This window comes from Crinia signifera, chromosome 19 (assembly GCF_055691185.1).
Source record: "Crinia signifera chromosome 19, ASM5569118v1, whole genome shotgun sequence".
NCBI lineage: Eukaryota > Metazoa > Chordata > Amphibia > Anura > Myobatrachidae > Crinia > Crinia signifera.
The window spans coordinates 103,233,774-103,254,351 of record NC_139226.1 but is presented as its reverse complement, the minus strand read 5'-3'; the positions used below and the strand labels follow the sequence as shown (position 1 = coordinate 103,254,351).

The 20,578-nt window shown below is 40.6% G+C and overlaps 1 protein-coding gene across 1 annotated transcript in view; it reads left to right on the top strand.

Moving 5' to 3' along the window:
- The window catches only part of POU2F3 (POU class 2 homeobox 3), a 98,695-nt gene extending 78,344 nt beyond the window's left edge, over positions 1-20,351 (top strand). The window contains exons 8-13 of the mRNA XM_083161883.1: positions 1,186-1,327; positions 3,537-3,673; positions 3,774-3,935; positions 14,057-14,123; positions 16,917-17,049; positions 17,886-20,351. Coding sequence (XP_083018009.1) covers positions 1,186-1,327; positions 3,537-3,673; positions 3,774-3,935; positions 14,057-14,123; positions 16,917-17,049; positions 17,886-17,925 — 681 coding nt within the window. The 3' untranslated portion in view covers positions 17,926-20,351. The remainder of the gene's footprint in view (positions 1-1,185; positions 1,328-3,536; positions 3,674-3,773; positions 3,936-14,056; positions 14,124-16,916; positions 17,050-17,885) is intronic.
- Positions 20,352-20,578: the final 227 nt, after the last annotated feature.

Genomic DNA, 20,578 nt, shown 5'->3' with positions numbered 1-20,578 from the left:
AAGCTTTTTTCATGACGACCTGTTGCTTGTGTCAACTTTTTCTCAGTGTCAACCTTTTGAATGTTGAGCTTTTGAGAGTTTCGACCTCTTGCATGTGGACCTAGACCATGGGTGTCCAAACTTTTTGCGATGGGGCCAGATTTGGTGAGGGGAAAATGTGTGGGGGCCGACCATTCAGCCTGACATTCTTTAACCCATTAATCACATCAGAATGGTCCCACACTCTGCCCCCATTCACTCTATGTCCCCCAGCCTACCCCTTCACTATATATTCCCCAGCCTGCTCCCCCTTCTCTGTATTTCCCCCAGCCTGCCCCCATTCACTGCATGTACCCCACTCTGTCCCCCAGCCTGCCCCCCATCTCTGAATGTCCATCACTGCCTCCATTCACTGTATGTCCCCAAACCTGCCCCTCCTTCACTGTATGTCCCCCAATCTGCCCCCATTCACTGTTTGTCCCCCAGCCTGCTCCTCCTTCACTGTATGCCCCCACTCTGCCCCCATTGACTGTATGTCTCCCTGCCTGCCCCCTCCCTTTTCTGTATGTTATCCAGATTCTTGTGTGAGCCAGAAGATGGAGAGGCAAAGCAGGCACTGCAAAGATAGGAGACAGATGCTTGGGTTCCTGCTGCCGCCCTCCTCCGCTCTACATGTTATGGGAGCAAGCTTCCCCCTTGCTGCCCCCCTCCCCGCACATTGCTGTCACTGTGATTGCGGAGGAGGGTGATATACGATTGTAGCAGCAGGGGTTGGACGCATACTCACCCGAAAGACGCCAAACACATCTAACTCTGGTGGCCAGCACCTCCTCACTGCTGCACTAAAGGTGGGGACCCGCGCTCGCCGGGTCCACACCTTTAGTTTCCTGTGCTGTGCGTCCCACATCTGATGCTCTGCCAGCTTCAGGCTGGAGGCTGCGGGCCACTTGAAGTGACAGCACAGGCCGCAATTGGCCCCCGGCCTGGACTTTGGACATGCCTGACCTAGACACTTTAGACCTATCAGCCGGATTGCATTCACAGAGCACTTAGCAGGAGGCCACCCGACCATGAATTGGTTGAGGTGAATGACCTGGGTACAGTGGGGCAAGGCCTAATGTATAATAAATCTTGATTTATGAACACGTAAAAAATGTCATGGGCAAAATATTGATGCTTGCGTGTGTCTTGTTCTGTTCCCATCAGGGGGATGTCGGCCTGGCTATGGGGAAACTGTACGGGAACGATTTCAGCCAAACAACCATATCACGATTCGAAGCTCTTAACCTGAGCTTCAAAAACATGTGCAAGCTCAAACCTCTGCTGGAGAAATGGCTTAGCGATGCAGGTAGGAGGTCACGCTGTACAGATACATATATACGGTAGGAGATCATGTTGTATAGATACATATACAGTAGGAGATCATGTTGTACAGATACATATACAGTAGGAGATCATGTTGTACAGATACATACGGTAGGAGGTCATGCTGTACAGATACATATATGGTAGGAGGTCACGCTGTACAGATACATATATGGTAGGAGGTCACGCTGTACAGATACATATATGGTAGGAGGTCACACTGTACAGATACATATATGGTAGGAGGTCACGCTGTACAGATACATATACGGTAGGAGGTCATGCTGTACAGATACATATATGGTAGGAGATCACACTGTACAGATACATATACGGTAGGAGGTCATGCTGTACAGATACATATATGGTAGGAGGTCACGCTGTACAGATACATATATGGTAGGAGATCACACTGTATAGATACATATATGGTAGGAGGTCATGTTGTACAGATACATATATGGTAGGAGGTCACGCTGTACAGATACATATATGGTAGGAGATCACACTGTACAGATACATATACGGTAGGAGGTCATGCTGTACAGATACATATATGGTAGGAGGTCACGCTGTACAGATACATATACGGTAGGAGGTCACGATGTACAGATACATATATGGTAGGAGGTCACGCTGTACAGATACATATATACGGTAGGAGGTCATGTTGTACAGATACATATACAGTAGGAGATCACACTGTACAGATACATATACGGTAGGAGGTCATGCTGTACAGATACATATATGGTAGGAGGTCACGCTGTACAGATACATATACGGTAGGAGGTCACGCTGTACAGATACATATAAGGTAGGAGGTCACATTGAAAAGGTACATATAGGGTAGGAGGTCATGCTGTACAGATACATATATACTGTAGGAGGTCACGCTGTACAGATACATATATGGTAGGAGGTCATGCTGTACAGATACATATACAGTAGGAGTTCACGCTGTACATATACAGTAGGAGGTCACGCTGTACAGATACATATATGGTAGGAGTTCACGCTGTACAGATACATATATGGTAGGAGGTCACGCTGTACAGATACATATACGGTAGGAAGTCACGCTGTACAGATACATATACGGTAGGAGGTCACGCTGTACAGATACATATACGGTAGGAGGTCACGCTGTACAGATACATATACGGTAGGAAGTCACGCTGTACAGATACATATATACGGTAGTAAGTCACGCTGTACAGATACATATACGGTAGGAAGTCACGCTGTACAGATACATATACGGTAGGAAGTCACGCTGTACAGATACATATACGGTAGCAAAATCTTTTTCCTATAGTTGCCTATATGACAACATCAATTCGTGTTTAACATAGATATCATGGGATGCTGTCAATGTACAGTCAAAATGCCGACATTCATGATGCCAACATGGTCAAAACGGCGATAGGTCAAAATGCAGATATTTAAAATGTTAACAGGTCAAAAATTTGACATGAGTTTTTCATGATTTCTTCTTTGAAACCGACTTGTTCTTTCTTCCCAATACAAGTGGGCGCAGAGTTAGATCATAATAGTGTGCTGAGCGCAGCATATACACCATACACTTATACGGGGTCCATGTCAACCTATGTCAACATAGACACCCGGAAAAAAAACACATGTTGACTTTTTTGATCCGTCTTCATTCAAATGTCGGCATTTTGGTCTATGACTGCAGTTTGACCATCTTGGCATAATAAATGTTGGCATTTTGAACATGTCGGTGTCGTCACCATTGGCCAATGGTGGTTTTTGGCCGTCTGTATTTGAACTGTCAGAAAATCATGCCGAACCCGATATCACAATAAATATTACAGTTCTACGGGACGTATTTAGCAGGTTCCTACATTTACGGTCTCTTTCGTGTTGTTGCCTTATCTCTTGTGGGAGGGGGTGGGGGGTGGCGTGGAACTGTAATATATAACACAGGTTAGGGGTACATTTACTAAAGCTTCTAAACATGAAGAGTTGCCCATAGCAACCATTTAAATTCTGTCTAACACTTTCTAGTGCGCAATAGAAAATGATAGACATTATCTGATTGGTTGCTATAGGCAACATCACCTCTGTATATTATGAAGCTTAAGTCAAGTCACCCCTTAGTTACATACAGGCATATGTTTTAGGATATGTCATTTGATTAACACACCTGGTTCTTATACTTTTTTTAGAAACGTCCCCATCAGATTCTGCCTTAACACCCAACACTACATATCCACAATTAAGCGAGTTGTTTGGGCGTAAGAGGAAGAAAAGGACAAGTATAGAAACTAACATACGTCTGACTTTGGAGAAGCGCTTCCAAGACGTAAGAGTAATGTTTTGCTTTGTCCCAGTGCTATTACTGTGCATGTCGTTACTTGTTCCTGAGCCTGTATGTACAATACATGGTGTATTATCTCTCACAGAACCCCAAGCCCAGCTCCGAGGAGATCAGCATGATAGCAGAGCAGCTGGCAATGGAAAAAGAAGTGGTGCGAGTTTGGTTTTGTAACCGGCGACAGAAAGAGAAACGGATTAACTGCCCAATTAACTTGCCGCTGAAGTCGCCAATCTACAACTCAAGAATGGTGAGAGCCTTCCTCTAATCAAACACGTGTAGAGCGTCGTTACGGCCTGGTGTCCATGCTGATGACAACCAACCTTTGCAGTGCGTACGTAACAAATAAAGCCCTTTATAAGTCCCTCCTGGTCATGGTCCGTTTGTAAGTCCTATTGAAGTACATTTATTTATATATGCAAAGTCTATCTAATTTATTCATGTCGCACGCAATCAATAAGCGAATGTCCAGAATTATAACCAATGAATATTATTTATGAATGTAAACTGATGAAACTGTATCATGGATTACAAAATATAACAATACAGGTATTTATACATGATAACGTTTATATATTCCAGCATCCTTAATTAAAGCTAACCTCAGTGTTAAATAATGTGTATGTGTATTACAGTGCTGGGAGGGGGCGTGGCTTATGAAGAAGCAGCCATTTTGTGATACCAAGTCTTTGTGTCCGCCATTTTAGAATACCGCCGCATGGCATTCAAACATCTTATGGTAACTGTCGGCCATCTTAGCTTCCACTACATGGCACACAAAGGAAACCTTAACAAAAGACTAATAACTTCCGCCTGGCAATCACATGTACTGACTGTATGTTCATAATTCCTTTCCACAACATTTATTCCAAATTTAACCTCTAGCTTGCATCATGCAATACTCACAACTATCATATAACTTGCACTTTCACCAAACACACTTTACCTGCAGCATACACAATTGAATATCATTTAAGCTACAATGTACTTCTCTGTACAGAACACCTAACAGGCCCATACAATCTATGGCCTTGCTATATCATACTCACATCCCCAGCTATTACACACACACCATCCGAGCATCACGCTATCAACATTTGTTAACATATAAATTGGATTTATCCGATAGTTTATCTAGATATTCTATCTGGATATTACACAAAGCGTTCACACTGCTTCAATAGAAACCACTCAGGGCTAATCCATTCCTGGGGCGCAGACACACACACTTCCATTGCAAAGAATCCAGACAATAGGGACTACCCTCACAGCACATGTTCACACATTCTGCCCACACAGTCTCAGCATTCCACCATGCCCAAACCAGTACAATCACTACAGCTTATCCTTACACAAACCAATCTATACAATCTACAGGCACAAACAGCTTGCAATCAAAACTAGGACACACAAGGGCCAGTCCACACATAAATGTTAACCGATTAACTACACAAAAGCCACACTGCAGGCCTGAGCCTGAGCACATGTCTACAATTGATTCTAGGCCTACACTTTGTCCACATGTAAACGTACACAGCTATCTCTACCAATTTAAACATATCCTTGCTCACAAATCATAACAGCTACACATACCCATATGTATATCTACCGACTGCTGCTGCTATATAGCTATTGTGAACCACAATACAATCCATGAATCATTCTTAACTACAGACAGAAGCTTTCTTTGTCCAAACCATCGGTAAACATACGCTGGGCCTATGCACATGTGTTTATCTCTATGGACAACTAAAAATGGAAGTTAACTATTATTAAACTCTCTTGCATAATCCATATCCGTAACCGGGGTCCTAGTACACAATTCAGTTAGATGATACATAGTTACCCATCACATCCAAATCCATATGTTATGGAAGGAGCCTCCCGGTGAAGCCAGACCCATGCTCTCTGTGTCCTGATCGACCAGCAAGTGAGTGTTTGTTCCTATCTTGCTTTTTCAAGAGAGCTCTCGGGGGAGGGGAGAATCTATTCATTCAACTCCTTTCATTAGCTTATAGACACGCCCCCTGATACTGTATTTCCTGGCTGACTTACTGGTGTAAGGGAATGCTAATGACTTCATTTCTAATGCTGGTTTAAGAATATGCTACTACTAACAATATCCACTGTAATATTTCTCTGCAATGTGATATGGAATTCTAATAACTGTCATCTGACAGTTATTATAATTTCGCACATTTTGAGTCCAAACATGACATTATGTTATATCTAAAAATATGTAAATTAATATTCGATCTTTTCCTTACTTATGAGATATGAATGATATTTATCTCAGACTATATTAATTTAGTGGGCATGATTATAATTATGATTTATGGAAATTATATGTTGGGAGAAATTAGGTATTGACAGTCGCCCATTTGACAGATTATAATAACTGTCACATTAATAATGCATAATTTCCGCATTAATTTTCATAATTCATAAAATTTCAATATTTTTCATAAAAAATATTTTTCATTGATAAAAAAAAGATTTTTAAAGGGTGGAACTTATGTGTATGTGTAGAAAGAAGGGGATGTATCATTTTTGCGCAATGGCTTAATCCGAGATTAATAATAAATGGGGGAGGGCATTTACTTAACGCCGGCATGTCCAGACTATGACCTCACAATAGTTGTAGGGCCACAGCCCAGACACACACGACTGAATGATACATTTGGGGAGTGTATGTGTAGTCTATGTGGGTGTAGTGTTCCTGCATAGGTGTTGTGTAACCTACCGCAGGGTGTACAGGGTTGTACAACCTTAATATGTCCTACAAAGGATGCTGGGGAAACATTGATGAACAACATAACAAAAACAATTTAACAGAGTATTATAAAGATTTCCTGAAAGAGTGGAGAACAGTCATTTCTCCTTGGGCAGTAGGGGATTAAAAAAACCTGAATAGGGTCCCAGGGTAAAAAACCTTCTACGCCCTTTTGGGTCATTCCTAGTGTCTCTTGACATTAAAACTAAGGGCCAAAGGAAAAAAAAGTCTCTAGTGGGTCTTCTGCTCATCACGACGTGGGGTCGTCTAGGGGTCATCATTCTCTTGGTCGGCTTGTGTAGTTCGTCGGCTCTTGGGGCTTTCTAGCTGGGTTCCTGTCTAGTCATCTGTCGGTATCCAAGTCGTCATCTCGAGGACCATCATCTGTCTACTGCTGGGCTCGTCTCTCCCTCTCCATTGCATCTGTAGGAAAAAGAAGTATCAATATTTTTGCATTTCTACCTATTTTCCCTACCATCCTTGGCTTCTTGTATTCCATCCGATCCACTTGTAGACTTCCGATAGTTCTGTCGTCGACTTGTTTCCCTGCAGAGACATAAACAGAAAGAACTTCCCAAGCGTTAGAAATATCCCGCCTCCCACATCTGTGAAGCTTCTACACTCTAGAGTGCTATAGTTTAACCCTCGCCTTACTGTCTTTTGACACTAGGTGGCGCTCTAATTTACTTAAGGGTATTTCTACCCTGTACTACCAAACCTCTTTCAATTTAACCTCTATATCACTCCATATATTTACAAATACAATTTTCTGAGCCAGATAATCTGTGTTCTTCTTCGGAAAAATGTGACTAGAGGAAATCTGAGATATTCAGAATATTCAATCTCTCATTTTCCTCTTCTCTGTCTAATCACTAGGGACTATCAGTTACTTGACATCTGGACCTAACACTATCAATATCTTGAGATTTTTAAATCTCATTTAAAAAAAACACCAATATATATATATATCTCGTTGTCTAGGGGATGAAACTTTTTCAATGTTAGGTCCATACGCTCTCCATGCAATTAGGAGCAACAGGGGTTTCCAAATCCAATGCGTCACATTTGACCGGGTCCAATCACAGCTCTTTCCGGCTTACTAAACAACACAAAGAAAAACAAATCGTTAGACACCTTACATGACATATGTCTGATTCTGAGAACCATTCAAAACAAACAATGACAATCAAACAACCAAAAGAGAGTACGTATAAACTAACCATTAACTTCCATTTCTCCTTACCTGACCTGGACTGACAATTACCTCACATACAAGTTACCTCACCTTACTAAGAACCTGGACTGACAATTACCTCACATACAAGTCACCACTAGGTGGCTATTAACCTTTAACCACTTCCCTATATCTATGTGTTTACATACATATGTGTCATGGGAACTATATGTCATGTAATGAACAAGCATGTTTCAAAATCAAATTTCCTTATACGTCATTACCCTGGTACCGAGGGCGGATCGTATGCAGTACTCCTTTGAGTAGAACATGTTATCTTGTTCTCTACCTTTCCTCGTGTTCTATACCTGTATGTCTTACCATAGTCTAAACCTTCATGTGTTTGCTGTAATATTGTGTTCTACGTTTAAATCTTTAATCTATTTGCTAAAAGATGAGAAAGAAAGTCTAGGCGTCTTTCTAGTTACCATTCTTCATTTGTGCGACATCTCTGCTTCTCTATACCTACAGCAGTTATTAACCTGGGGATGTAATTAATTTCAAATACAATTTTGGCATTCTCAATTTATCTTGTTACCTTAATACTTATTACCTGAGTCAATGTGAAACCAGTATACCTACTTCTCCAGCTGTCAATTTGGCGTCAACTGTACCTTCTCTTACCACTTGGGAAAAACAAACAGCATCCTCTCTGGCTGTTTGACTCCGCCTTACATTTGACTTCTCTCGTCTCGGAGATGACAGCTGTCTTGAATATTGCGTCAACACTTACTAATCCTTAACAAGGAGTTGACACAGGGTATAGGTTAGTCAGTTTCACAATTACATCAGACACTTTAGAATAACTGGTCCCATTATATATATGAATGGGGGGAGTATTGCTATTCCGCATTAACAGTCTAATTGCACATTTAACATCACTTTTCCTATTGCCTCTTCCTATACCACAGTTTTAAACAAACACTATGCCTCTTCTCACCTCGCGTTGATGAGAGCGGACATAATTTTCAATTCTTATTGTGTAATTCATCCGGTTCAAAGCTATCAACACTGGGAAATTCTAAACTTGCTGCCTGTGTATTCCTTTTTCATTTGGCAAACAACTGCTCGTTCACCGTGCTCACAGCACTTAATAAAAGCAGCCATTCCTTTTGGCTGGCTTGCTTCCTCCCTAACATGCACGTTATCACAGCGTGACCCGTTATTACCCATAATTACAGGAATAAACGTTCACAGCTTAATAGATAATCGGTGGGTTATTAATTATCTGAGAGCTCCCCAAACACTCACTTCTCCACACAGCGACACTTCGACGCAATCAAGCGAAGAGCCCACAATGCGAGGTAATGTTACTCAATCACCAAGCTCTCAACTAGCAGCGAACTTCTAGCCAACTTGCTTGATGCGGCACAATTTTTCCAGGGTATAGCAAACTTGTTTTCCTATACCCCCAAAAATCGGATTACTAAAGTAGCTAATCGGAAACAAGTGCGTTCCGATATATCTTCTTGTACCCTCCTAGCGGAATAAATTCCACTGAAGGGGCAGTTCCTATGGGCACGTCGTCACGTGAACCCGGTCCTAACTGGACTGTCCTACACTGGACTACACTGCGCTGAGTCGTGCCGTCACACACCCGTTCGCCTCAGTTATGTTTCACACTGGGCGCTATACATCTTACGGTCTTATGCTTAAACTTGAAATATTTCTGTACAGAAAATTTTCCTAGGCTGTAGCTCTTCTACTGGATGTCACACGAGTGTTCCCTTGACTATCAATGGGAATTTAATCAATGCTACTTGAATTTCTTGAATTTTGAACAATAATAAAAGAATCCTGTTTGTAACTCAACAGGAGTCTTACTCAATATGTATGAATTTATAATTATCACTCAATTAAGTATCACTACCCATCCTTGGGCATTTACCTGTACAGCGTACCTAGGCAATCACATGTGCCCGCACATGTGTCCGTCACGCAAACAGTGTCTCACCGAGCGGCAGACGTTGACACCCATGTGTCCGAGTCCCGCCTTCTTTTGTATACTTTGCAAACCTATTTGCACTTGTATTTAACTTAATTCTTCAAGAAATCCCAATAGCACACTCTTTCTATAACATTTGTGGTTAGCACGGATATGGCACTATGAATTTAACACCTCTTACAATACTGTAGATATCTCATATTCACATGGGAAAACAAATGCAATTTTACTCTTAACAGGTACAAACTCCACACAGTACAATACCTCTTACAGTTTTTCCTGCACCTATACGTTTGGGGTAAAGATCACAATAGTTACAAAAAGATATATTCTGTCTATTGAGCCTATTCAATACTACAGTTGCTGCTGAGAGAAAAAAAAACAAATAAATCAATCCTATTCAAATGCCCCCTTTCTAAAAGAAGTTCTTTGTCTAAGTTTCCAGGTTCAATCTATTGTCTCAACACCTTAATTTACATCTAAATACCCTCTAGCTGGCCCTTTTTTAAAAGTTAAGAATCTTTTTCTTTGCTGTATTATATGCTTAGGAGAAAATCTGTCTTTTAGCCTGAAATAAAAAAAAGAAAAATGTTATATATCATAACTTGGTAATAATTACTTTCAGTTTCAGGTTTAATACTTTAGAGTAACATTCAAATTTCATACTGCTTGGAATTTGTTGATTTTTAACTATACTTGATTTTTTTTCTCAACTGGTATTTTATCTCTCTCTGCTTTTATCTTTCTAAAGTTTAAATACTTATGACTCAATCCTATCAATTATGGGAATGAAAGTTTACCATTAAACACTCTTAACACTGTCCTATTATTCTCATTACCATATGTTGAAAGATATACTAAAAATAAAATAAATTTATTTAGTAGAAAATAGCATTTTTACCCAGAGTTCTTTGCAACATACAATTATACATATGGCTTTCTCAGGTTGAGATGGTTTGCAGTAAAACACCTGCAATTTATGGCTATACATTATTCCCTTATAATCCGCTTCTGCTGCAATTATAAAAGATGTGCATTTATTTAAAATTTGCACTGCTTATAAAACAATTCAAATTTAAAAAAAAACAATTCAACCTGAAACAGCCCTTGCCAATCATATCTGACTATTATTTAAAAGATAAACATCAAAAGGAGATAACATTGCGTGTGAGAAAACAAATTATTATAACAAATATATACTTATAGAATTGCATCTTGATATTTAAATATAAATAAATGTTTTTTCCTTTTGTCCCAAAGTTCAAATTAGAGCTTTGTAATACTACAGATCCAACACAGGCCCCTAACCGGCAGTAATATGGAAACACACACAAAATGCACCAGAAAAAAAATAAAAAAAAACTTTTTCTTCCTTTCTGGTAGATGATCCCACACCTGCCGATATTCGCAACCCTGCGCATATCTGCACATTGTCAAATGCTTAATCCCCGGACTGAGGCCCCATCTATTGAAGTACATTTATTTATATATGCAAAGTCTATCTAATTTATTCATGTCGCACGCAATCAATAAGCGAATGTCCAGAATTATAACCAATGAATATTATTTATGAATGTAAACTGATGAAACTGTATCATGGATTACAAAATATAACAATACAGGTATTTATACATGATAACGTTTATATATTCCAGCATCCTTAATTAAAGCTAACCTCAGTGTTAAATAATGTGTATGTGTATTACAGTGCTGGGAGGGGGCGTGGCTTATGAAGAAGCAGCCATTTTGTGATACCAAGTCTTTGTGTCCGCCATTTTAGAATACCGCCGCATGGCATTCAAACATCTTATGGTAACTGTCGGCCATCTTAGCTTCCACTACATGGCACACAAAGGAAACCTTAACAAAAGACTAATAACTTCCGCCTGGCAATCACATGTACTGACTGTATGTTCATAATTCCTTTCCACAACATTTATTCCAAATTTAACCTCTAGCTTGCATCATGCAATACTCACAACTATCATATAACTTGCACTTTCACCAAACACACTTTACCTGCAGCATACACAATTGAATATCATTTAAGCTACAATGTACTTCTCTGTACAGAACACCTAACAGGCCCATACAATCTATGGCCTTGCTATATCATACTCACATCCCCAGCTATTACACACACACCATCCGAGCATCACGCTATCAACATTTGTTAACATATAAATTGGATTTATCCGATAGTTTATCTAGATATTCTATCTGGATATTACACAAAGCGTTCACACTGCTTCAATAGAAACCACTCAGGGCTAATCCATTCCTGGGGCGCAGACACACACACTTCCATTGCAAAGAATCCAGACAATAGGGACTACCCTCACAGCACATGTTCACACATTCTGCCCACACAGTCTCAGCATTCCACCATGCCCAAACCAGTACAATCACTACAGCTTATCCTTACACAAACCAATCTATACAATCTACAGGCACAAACAGCTTGCAATCAAAACTAGGACACACAAGGGCCAGTCCACACATAAATGTTAACCGATTAACTACACAAAAGCCACACTGCAGGCCTGAGCCTGAGCACATGTCTACAATTGATTCTAGGCCTACACTTTGTCCACATGTAAACGTACACAGCTATCTCTACCAATTTAAACATATCCTTGCTCACAAATCATAACAGCTACACATACCCATATGTATATCTACCGACTGCTGCTGCTATATAGCTATTGTGAACCACAATACAATCCATGAATCATTCTTAACTACAGACAGAAGCTTTCTTTGTCCAAACCATCGGTAAACATACGCTGGGCCTATGCACATGTGTTTATCTCTATGGACAACTAAAAATGGAAGTTAACTATTATTAAACTCTCTTGCATAATCCATATCCGTAACCGGGGTCCTAGTACACAATTCAGTTAGATGATACATAGTTACCCATCACATCCAAATCCATATGTTATGGAAGGAGCCTCCCGGTGAAGCCAGACCCATGCTCTCTGTGTCCTGATCGACCAGCAAGTGAGTGTTTGTTCCTATCTTGCTTTTTCAAGAGAGCTCTCGGGGGAGGGGAGAATCTATTCATTCAACTCCTTTCATTAGCTTATAGACACGCCCCCTGATACTGTATTTCCTGGCTGACTTACTGGTGTAAGGGAATGCTAATGACTTCATTTCTAATGCTGGTTTAAGAATATGCTACTACTAACAATATCCACTGTAATATTTCTCTGCAATGTGATATGGAATTCTAATAACTGTCATCTGACAGTTATTATAATTTCGCACATTTTGAGTCCAAACATGACATTATGTTATATCTAAAAATATGTAAATTAATATTCGATCTTTTCCTTACTTATGAGATATGAATGATATTTATCTCAGACTATATTAATTTAGTGGGCATGATTATAATTATGATTTATGGAAATTATATGTTGGGAGAAATTAGGTATTGACAGTCCCAACAGGCCATTCTGGCAATTGCGGTTCTGGATCTGCATATACAAATAATTTAGACATTTCAGAGCTTGCTGGATTCTTTAGTCCACCACTAAAACAAATATCAATTCCAAAATAATTAACCAGAACTAGCACACTGGGGGAAATTGGGAAGACCCCGGATGCTTTCTTATAGAAAGCTGAGGGTTGCACTCTTTGGGAGAAATTTACTAAGATGGGAGTTCTAATCACATGGGATGTTACTATGGCAACCAATCAGAATCTACTTCTTATTGACTTAGCACCTTCTAGAAGATAATAGATAGTATCTGATTGGTTGTCCATAATCTCATCTGAAATAGAACTCCCATCTTATTTAATTTCGTGGGTATTCAAGCCCAGGCAAAACAAGCTATGGATCATGGATAATAGTACCATTATTGTCTATTTTATAACTGCCGTCTCAGTGGGATGTTAGGATTGGACGTCTGATTGCAGAGAGATTGGGAATAACAGGAGAGAACGTGAGATCATTGGGGCCTTGTTATGTCTGTTTAATGAATTTGATGCGAAGGGCACTTCAAAAAATATTAATATATGCTCTGTTTTATGAATCGTTTTCAATAAGTCTATATATTGCTAAAGAATTGTACTCTATTAATTAACTTTCTGAACACAACTGCGCCTCTTGACTTGCAAGTTTATGCTGCAGGTGCTGTATACATATATTTACTAAGAGCTGGGAAAGGACAGGTCCTTTTCATACTGCACTTGTGCAAGACATACATTCAGTAGGATTTTTTATTGATATAATGGGCCTAATTCTAGCCTGATCGCCAGACAAATTTGTGCTCAAAATAGGCAAAACCATGCTGCACTGCAGGTGGGATGGGTGGGGTGTGTTCAAGCTGAAATCTCAAATGCAGTGTAAAAATTTGCACCCTTTTAAGTGGAACATGCTAGTAACATTTATTACTTGCTGTTCTGTACAAGGTGCCAACATCCGGATCTTTGGGGTCTTTGGCTATTACTCCGGTGCACAGTACAATGACCAGCACAGGTAAGAAGAAACATTAATCTATTGTCTTATTTCATGTGATTCATGTGAACCAGGGTTTTCTAGAAGACCTTCATCTAGTATGAAATAGTCACTCATAACATTTTGATCCATTAGATTTGCAGCCTTAAGCTGGCCATACACCTAAACATTTATTGCCCGATCTGGCTGGTTGGAAGAAAAATCTGGTAATTTATGGGAGCAAATGACAGTTGACCATTTGATACAAAGGGTGAGATTTAATAGGATGAGAGATTCAGAAAGTGAGAGATTTGGGGAGAAATCTCCAGTTTTTTTAAAGTGGCAATCATTTACACTGCAAAATCACACTGGTTTTGCAGTGTAAATGATTGCCGCTTTAAAAAAAACTGGATATTTCTCCCCACATCTCTCACTTTCTGAATCTCTCATCCTATTAAATCTCACCCAAAGTGCTGGAAAACTGACAACAGCAGTCATTCGGACATTACCAGATTTTTGTTCCAACCAGACAGATCGGACAATAAATCTTTAGGTGTATGGCCAGCATTAGTGAAGTTGGCTTTTTGCTTCTTCTACAGTGACACTAGCCCTTGAGTCTCACTCACCACTGGCACCCCCATGCTTGTCTGAGTCACCCGTGCCTAATCTCGAAGCACACTGTTATTTTTCACATTAAGGGGGAAATGTATAAAATCTTCCAGTGTGTGGAGAAGTGAAATTCCCCATAGCAACAAATCAGCTCTTTGCTAACATTTTATACAATATACTTTAGTAAATGCTATCTAGAACCTGATTGGGGGATATGGGCAGCTTCTCTGTGGGTCCAATTCTCCACTAATAAGAAGATATAATACATTTCCTCCTTAGGGGTATATGTACTAAGGGGCGCATTTATCAACATATTGCGATGCCGGCGCAGTGGCATCGCCAGACATCGCATTGCGGTGTTGAAGTACACCGCCTGAATGTATAATTAAAAGGGCGCAGGACATGGCTCCGAAAGGAGCCCGTTGCTGCGAAGCCCTGACCCGGAAGCCGGGGGGTCTGCGCATGCACGGTTATGCGCTGACCCCCGCCGACCCCTGTGACCGCACTGCCCCGCTCGGCAGTGCGATCCTGTAGCCATAGGCTACAATGGGCTATCGCCATCCCAGAATGGCGATAGCCCAGGGATGCGAAGCTGGGCTGCCCGAAGTTAATACATTGGGCAGCTTCGCATCCCCCATAGAAACCTATGGGGGATGCGGCCAGCAGCGGTGCAGGGGGGAGCGTAGAAAGGATCGGAGATTCCTGCTGCGGTCCCCCTTTGACACATTTAGGAGATACTTAATATTTGTGGCTAAACCCCGAAAACTGGTGTTTTCGGGGATTTAGCCGCAAATATGGTTTGATAAATGGGCCCCTTAACCTTGGAGACAGAGAGAGAGAGAGAATGAAAGAACTAGCCAATCAGCCTCCAACTGTCATATTACAGACCATGTTTGAAAACTGGCAGTTGAGAGCTGGCATTTTATCTACATCCACTTTATCTCTCCATCTGCCGTGGTGGCCCACCTCCTGCTCTAGAGATCAGGTTTTGCACAGCCGCCACCATTGTGACCCTCCATCCCCAGCAGCCTGCAGTCTTTGCAGGGTCTCCCCCCCCCCCCATCTCTCCTCTGATGGCTCCTGTCTCCGGCAGCCAGTGCTGTTAAGGGGCTGTGGTGTGGAGCAGAGTTGAATGGGGTGATTAGAGGAGTGGGAGGCCTGTCTTGGGTGCCCTGGGCCACCCGAGGGCTTACTCCCACCCTGCGCCCTGCTCTACAGTGCATTCCTGTTATTAGCCTTGTTACATTATCATGTATGCACTGGCAGTATTTACTATAAACATTTATCAAGGGGCCCAGACCGTGCACTTTATTGGTTAGCCAAGCCTTTGTGGCAGCTGGCCACAACCACTTTAGCTATTGGCCACACCCCTAAACATGGGCCTCCTACCACTGCATTTCCCCGCTGGGCTCTTCGTGCCCTAGTCTGACACTGCATACATCGTACTTAATAGCTGGACTTTGAGCTGAGTTTGCATACTGTACATGTGGTTTGCAGCATTTACCCTAAGGTAAAGGACATGTGCATAGTGCATAGAGGAAATAACCACCAGCAGTTACTGCACTGTAGTGACCCAATATTATGTTTTGTTAATAATGAGCGCTCCCAATCTCTAATTCCACTTTCCAACCATTGCAGAATAAAGGTGTGACAAGTTATGAAATGCGGCACACAAAATTACTCATTATTATGTTGTTCTGCTATTAATATCTATTCATTATGTGTTGCATATATTTATATATTAATCGGAACCAATTAAGGACTTATCAGAAGCTGGTAATTCCTGTTCCATAATTGCTGTGGTGGGTGCTACAGAGTTCAGAAGTATATACACAAGTGTATAGAAAGCCTTTATCAAAGCTACTTGCATTCAACGTATTATGATTCATTCATAGAAAGGAAATCCTACTACGCAACACCTAACCAGATTGCCAGATGTCTGCTCATCACCAAGAGCAAAGCCGTTCCCTCCCGCTCCCCTTCCCCCTGCAGTAGAATGATTCCACCTGTTGAGCATGGTACTCATTTGTTACATTCTATTATTTTAGGGGACTTGGACATGCCCCCTTTTTAGGCCACACCCCCCATACATTACCTGGAGCCTGGCGAAGAGCTCTACACCCTTGTGTTCAGTAACAGCCTACAGTAGCAACGGTGTATGATGGCATGGCGGGAATAAATGTGGATAGAATGTGCGCACTAATTACTTCTTACTGTATGTTACAGTGACCTCCTCTTGTTCTCCTGGGAATTCCAGTGGACCATCATCTCCAAGCTCGGGTCTCCACTCCAGCAGTCCTGGAATCTCCCTTAACAGTTCCAAGCCCAATGTCAACACCTCCAGCTACAGTTCGTCTGGGTGAGGTTAAGCTTCTTCTTTGGCACATAAGAGCCAACCAAGCACATTCTTGAAGATGTAGTTAGGCACAGCTGAAAGATGCTTTTTCGGAACTCCCCTGAGTACAGTAAGGGAGCATTTGTGTAATTGTGAACTGAGGCTAACCCACACAGAGACATATATGCACCATATCACCTGGTTTAGTACAAATACACACTGACCATTATGGTCACCAATGCTATCTAACTCAAACTGGGGTAAATGTAAAATAGATCAGCAAGTTCCTGGAAAGTCTGCCTAATGATTGAAAGGCGCAATCATTAAAAAGGCTAAACCCAGTTTGGTTTTGCTTTTTAAAATTGCCTCTTTAAAACATTGCATGGAACCCACCAGTGCATGTCATAGGCCAGTGGTTCCCAAACTGTGTTCCGTGGCACCCAGGGGTGCCTCAGGACACTTGCAAGGGTGCCTTAGGTTGTGGTCCAGAACCAATTACATTTATTTATGGTCAATTTAATATGCAAAACCACTATTTTCCAATATGGGGACTCACAGAAACAATTCATGTCACTTACCTCATATCTGACCCTAAGGATGACATATAAACACAATTTACTTAATTTAATATTTAATTAACCTCAGGCCTAGGGGTGCCGTAAAACAAATACTGAAACTCCATTCAAATAAGTTTGGGAACCACTGTTATAGGCTATTACACCTACTCCACAGTCACAATAAAATTATGTCAGAGAAATATTAGAAAGGGCTCTGTATTGGGTGGAAGGAAAACATCTTTACCAATAAAATTTGTTCTTGTTATTTCTTTTCCGGAATTATGTTTGGATTTCTGGGCGCAGACCATGGTATCGATGGAATCATCCAACCTACCTCCACTGAGGAGACTCTTCCAGCTCAGATATGAAGATGATGGTTTTATTTAACCAGGAACTTTAAGAGAAACTCCTAACATAACGCCGCTTCCACCAGTGGTTCTCCATACTCCATGGACTGGAAGCTACAGACTTTGGCTGCAGAGGAATCAGTTTGACAATAGTTAAGCATGTGAACACTGAAGTCCTACGGTTGGTGACCATCCTTCAAAAGGAGTATGCATCTCAAGATCCTATGTACATCTCAAGACCCCCATTATTTTATTTGTCTTTCATCCTTTGTGTTTTGTGACAAGTTAGTACCAAAAACTGCTAAATGTTTTTGTTCTTTGGGGTTTAAAAAAGTGCATTTTGTTTTCTCGCCTGAACATAACAGCTACCGGTCCCCCTATCCATCCTCCTATATGTATGTAGGGGCAGTTTTTCCGACTAAATTATTGAAATTGTAAATAGTCTCAGTTTTTTTTTAAATGACCGTGTGGTTTTATCTTTGCTTCGTGAGTCAGGACAAGACGTCTGAATTTTTCTAAATGATGCGTTCAAACTATATATAAATATCCTTTATAAATGCTGCATTTGATTGTGTCGATGCATCCTACAACACTATTTGCTACTTCCAGTGTGTATGTAGTGATGTCATATTACAGAGCCGAGGTCGCCTTAATAAAGAAAATACCTAATATGTCCATGGGTTAACACTTAGGGGATGTTAGGACGCCACACGTTTATGGTGGTTTCAGTGATGCTATTGTGGATTAAGCTATACTCCATTTGTTGGTTGGCAATTTTTGTATACTTAATTTTGTCCTTACTGTATTTGTTTTATTACGTATATTTATCTGATGACTTGAACACTACAATTTTAATAGTCAACAACCAAATTTTATAGCACCCGGTTTAGAATAACCAAACTCATAAATAGTTTAGTCTGGTAAATATCCCAGTAGTTGGGGTGAGGTACAGAAAGAGGGCCGAATTCAATCATCTGCGAAAAGTCAAACTTACCATGAGTATGGATTTGCGGTAATTTTACTTCAAATTTCAATTATGCACCTCTGAATAGTTGATGAAATTGGGAAAAATCCATATTTTAGGTTAAAAATATTGGCTTTGGTTCACAATCCCTGGGAGACCCCCTTAAATGACTAATTAGGCACTTAGAAGTTTTTAAATCTTTTTAATTGGGCAATAGTGACCAGTCATTTTTGGGTTAAAAAAAAGTGCAAAATGATAGAAACTGGGGTATAAGATATGGGACAGGTATATTGAGGGTCTTTATATCTGGAAAAGGTATTCTTATGCTTGTAAGTGGGAGTAACCTTTTTTTGGGGGGAGGGGTATATATCCATACAGTATACTCATTTTTAGGTACCCCCAATTTAATTGCAGCACCCAATTTATGTACCCAAAATACTTTTATGTTGTTATCCGATGTTACGTTACCTTTTTGGGGGAAGGAACAGGCAGATTTACCTATTGTACCCTGCTGGCAACATTTTTTGCGGTAGTCCTGTTTTTGCAAATTTGTAATTAAAAAAGACGAATTGCCAGCAGGCACATACCTGCAAAAAGTTAGTTTATGCTACAAAAAATCTGCAATAAAAACGGTAAAAATGGTCGGTAGATTATAGCCAATTTTCTGCTAATTGAATTCGGCCTGTAAACTGCAGAAAATCATAGAATGTTGCTCCCTACATGTACTAGGAGGAGCACTGCTAACTAATTGTAAATTTTAGGAAATGCTAAGAGCAACGTTGGGAGAGACTTTACTTTTAGTTGCAGCAATTTAAGCATTTTACTCCAGAATAGTTCAAAATTTTTATATGGTGGCTCTAGAGCACCACTAGTTGCCAAAAATGTTGGTTAATTCACAATTTTTAGATCGTTAATGATTATTAAAACTCTTTTTATAAGCTATGAGAAACTGAAACAGTGATAAACCTTCACATATCACAACACAGTCCAAGATGAGACCACAAACAGAACCAAGCTTAGGTATATAGACAGTTTGCTAATGTAAGAAGGACCAATATTTATTTGGGGCATATTCAATTAGCTGCAAGTCTGCCAGAAACCACTCAATTACTGCCACTCAGCCATGCGTGGACCCCCTGGTACTTCTACAGTGCATTGTTACTCATAGGTTCCGTGCACTCAACCCAGCATTTATGGGCTACCATACAGGGAAATAGATTACTAATTGAATAGCTCTTAAATCTGCCTCTTTATATGATGCTGCTTTTGCTGTGTATACTGCCATACTCACATAGAAAGAGCCCTAGCACCTGGTCCAGATGCTCAGTGTTTGTCCATTACATGTACAGTTACTATAAATGGTTTCTTTATATTTCTACAATTCATTGTTAAAGACTGTTTCTTGTTATTATGAAGATCCAAATGCCTATAAATGTTCTTTACTGTGTGCTGTTTGTATCTGCCATCATTGTAAGACACAAATGCATTAACTAAGTGCAGATTAAAAATAAATCCATTCTGGCTGGTGTTGTATTTTTGCACTAGAGGGGCAGCTCCATGTCAGAGGTAGAACTTTGGGAGTCAATGGAGTCATCTGCCACCGGGCTCCTGCTCTCAAGGGGGCAACTCTCCTCCCCTGAAAGTTTAATCAGTTAATTGAAAACCGTTGATATCACTTCTATGGC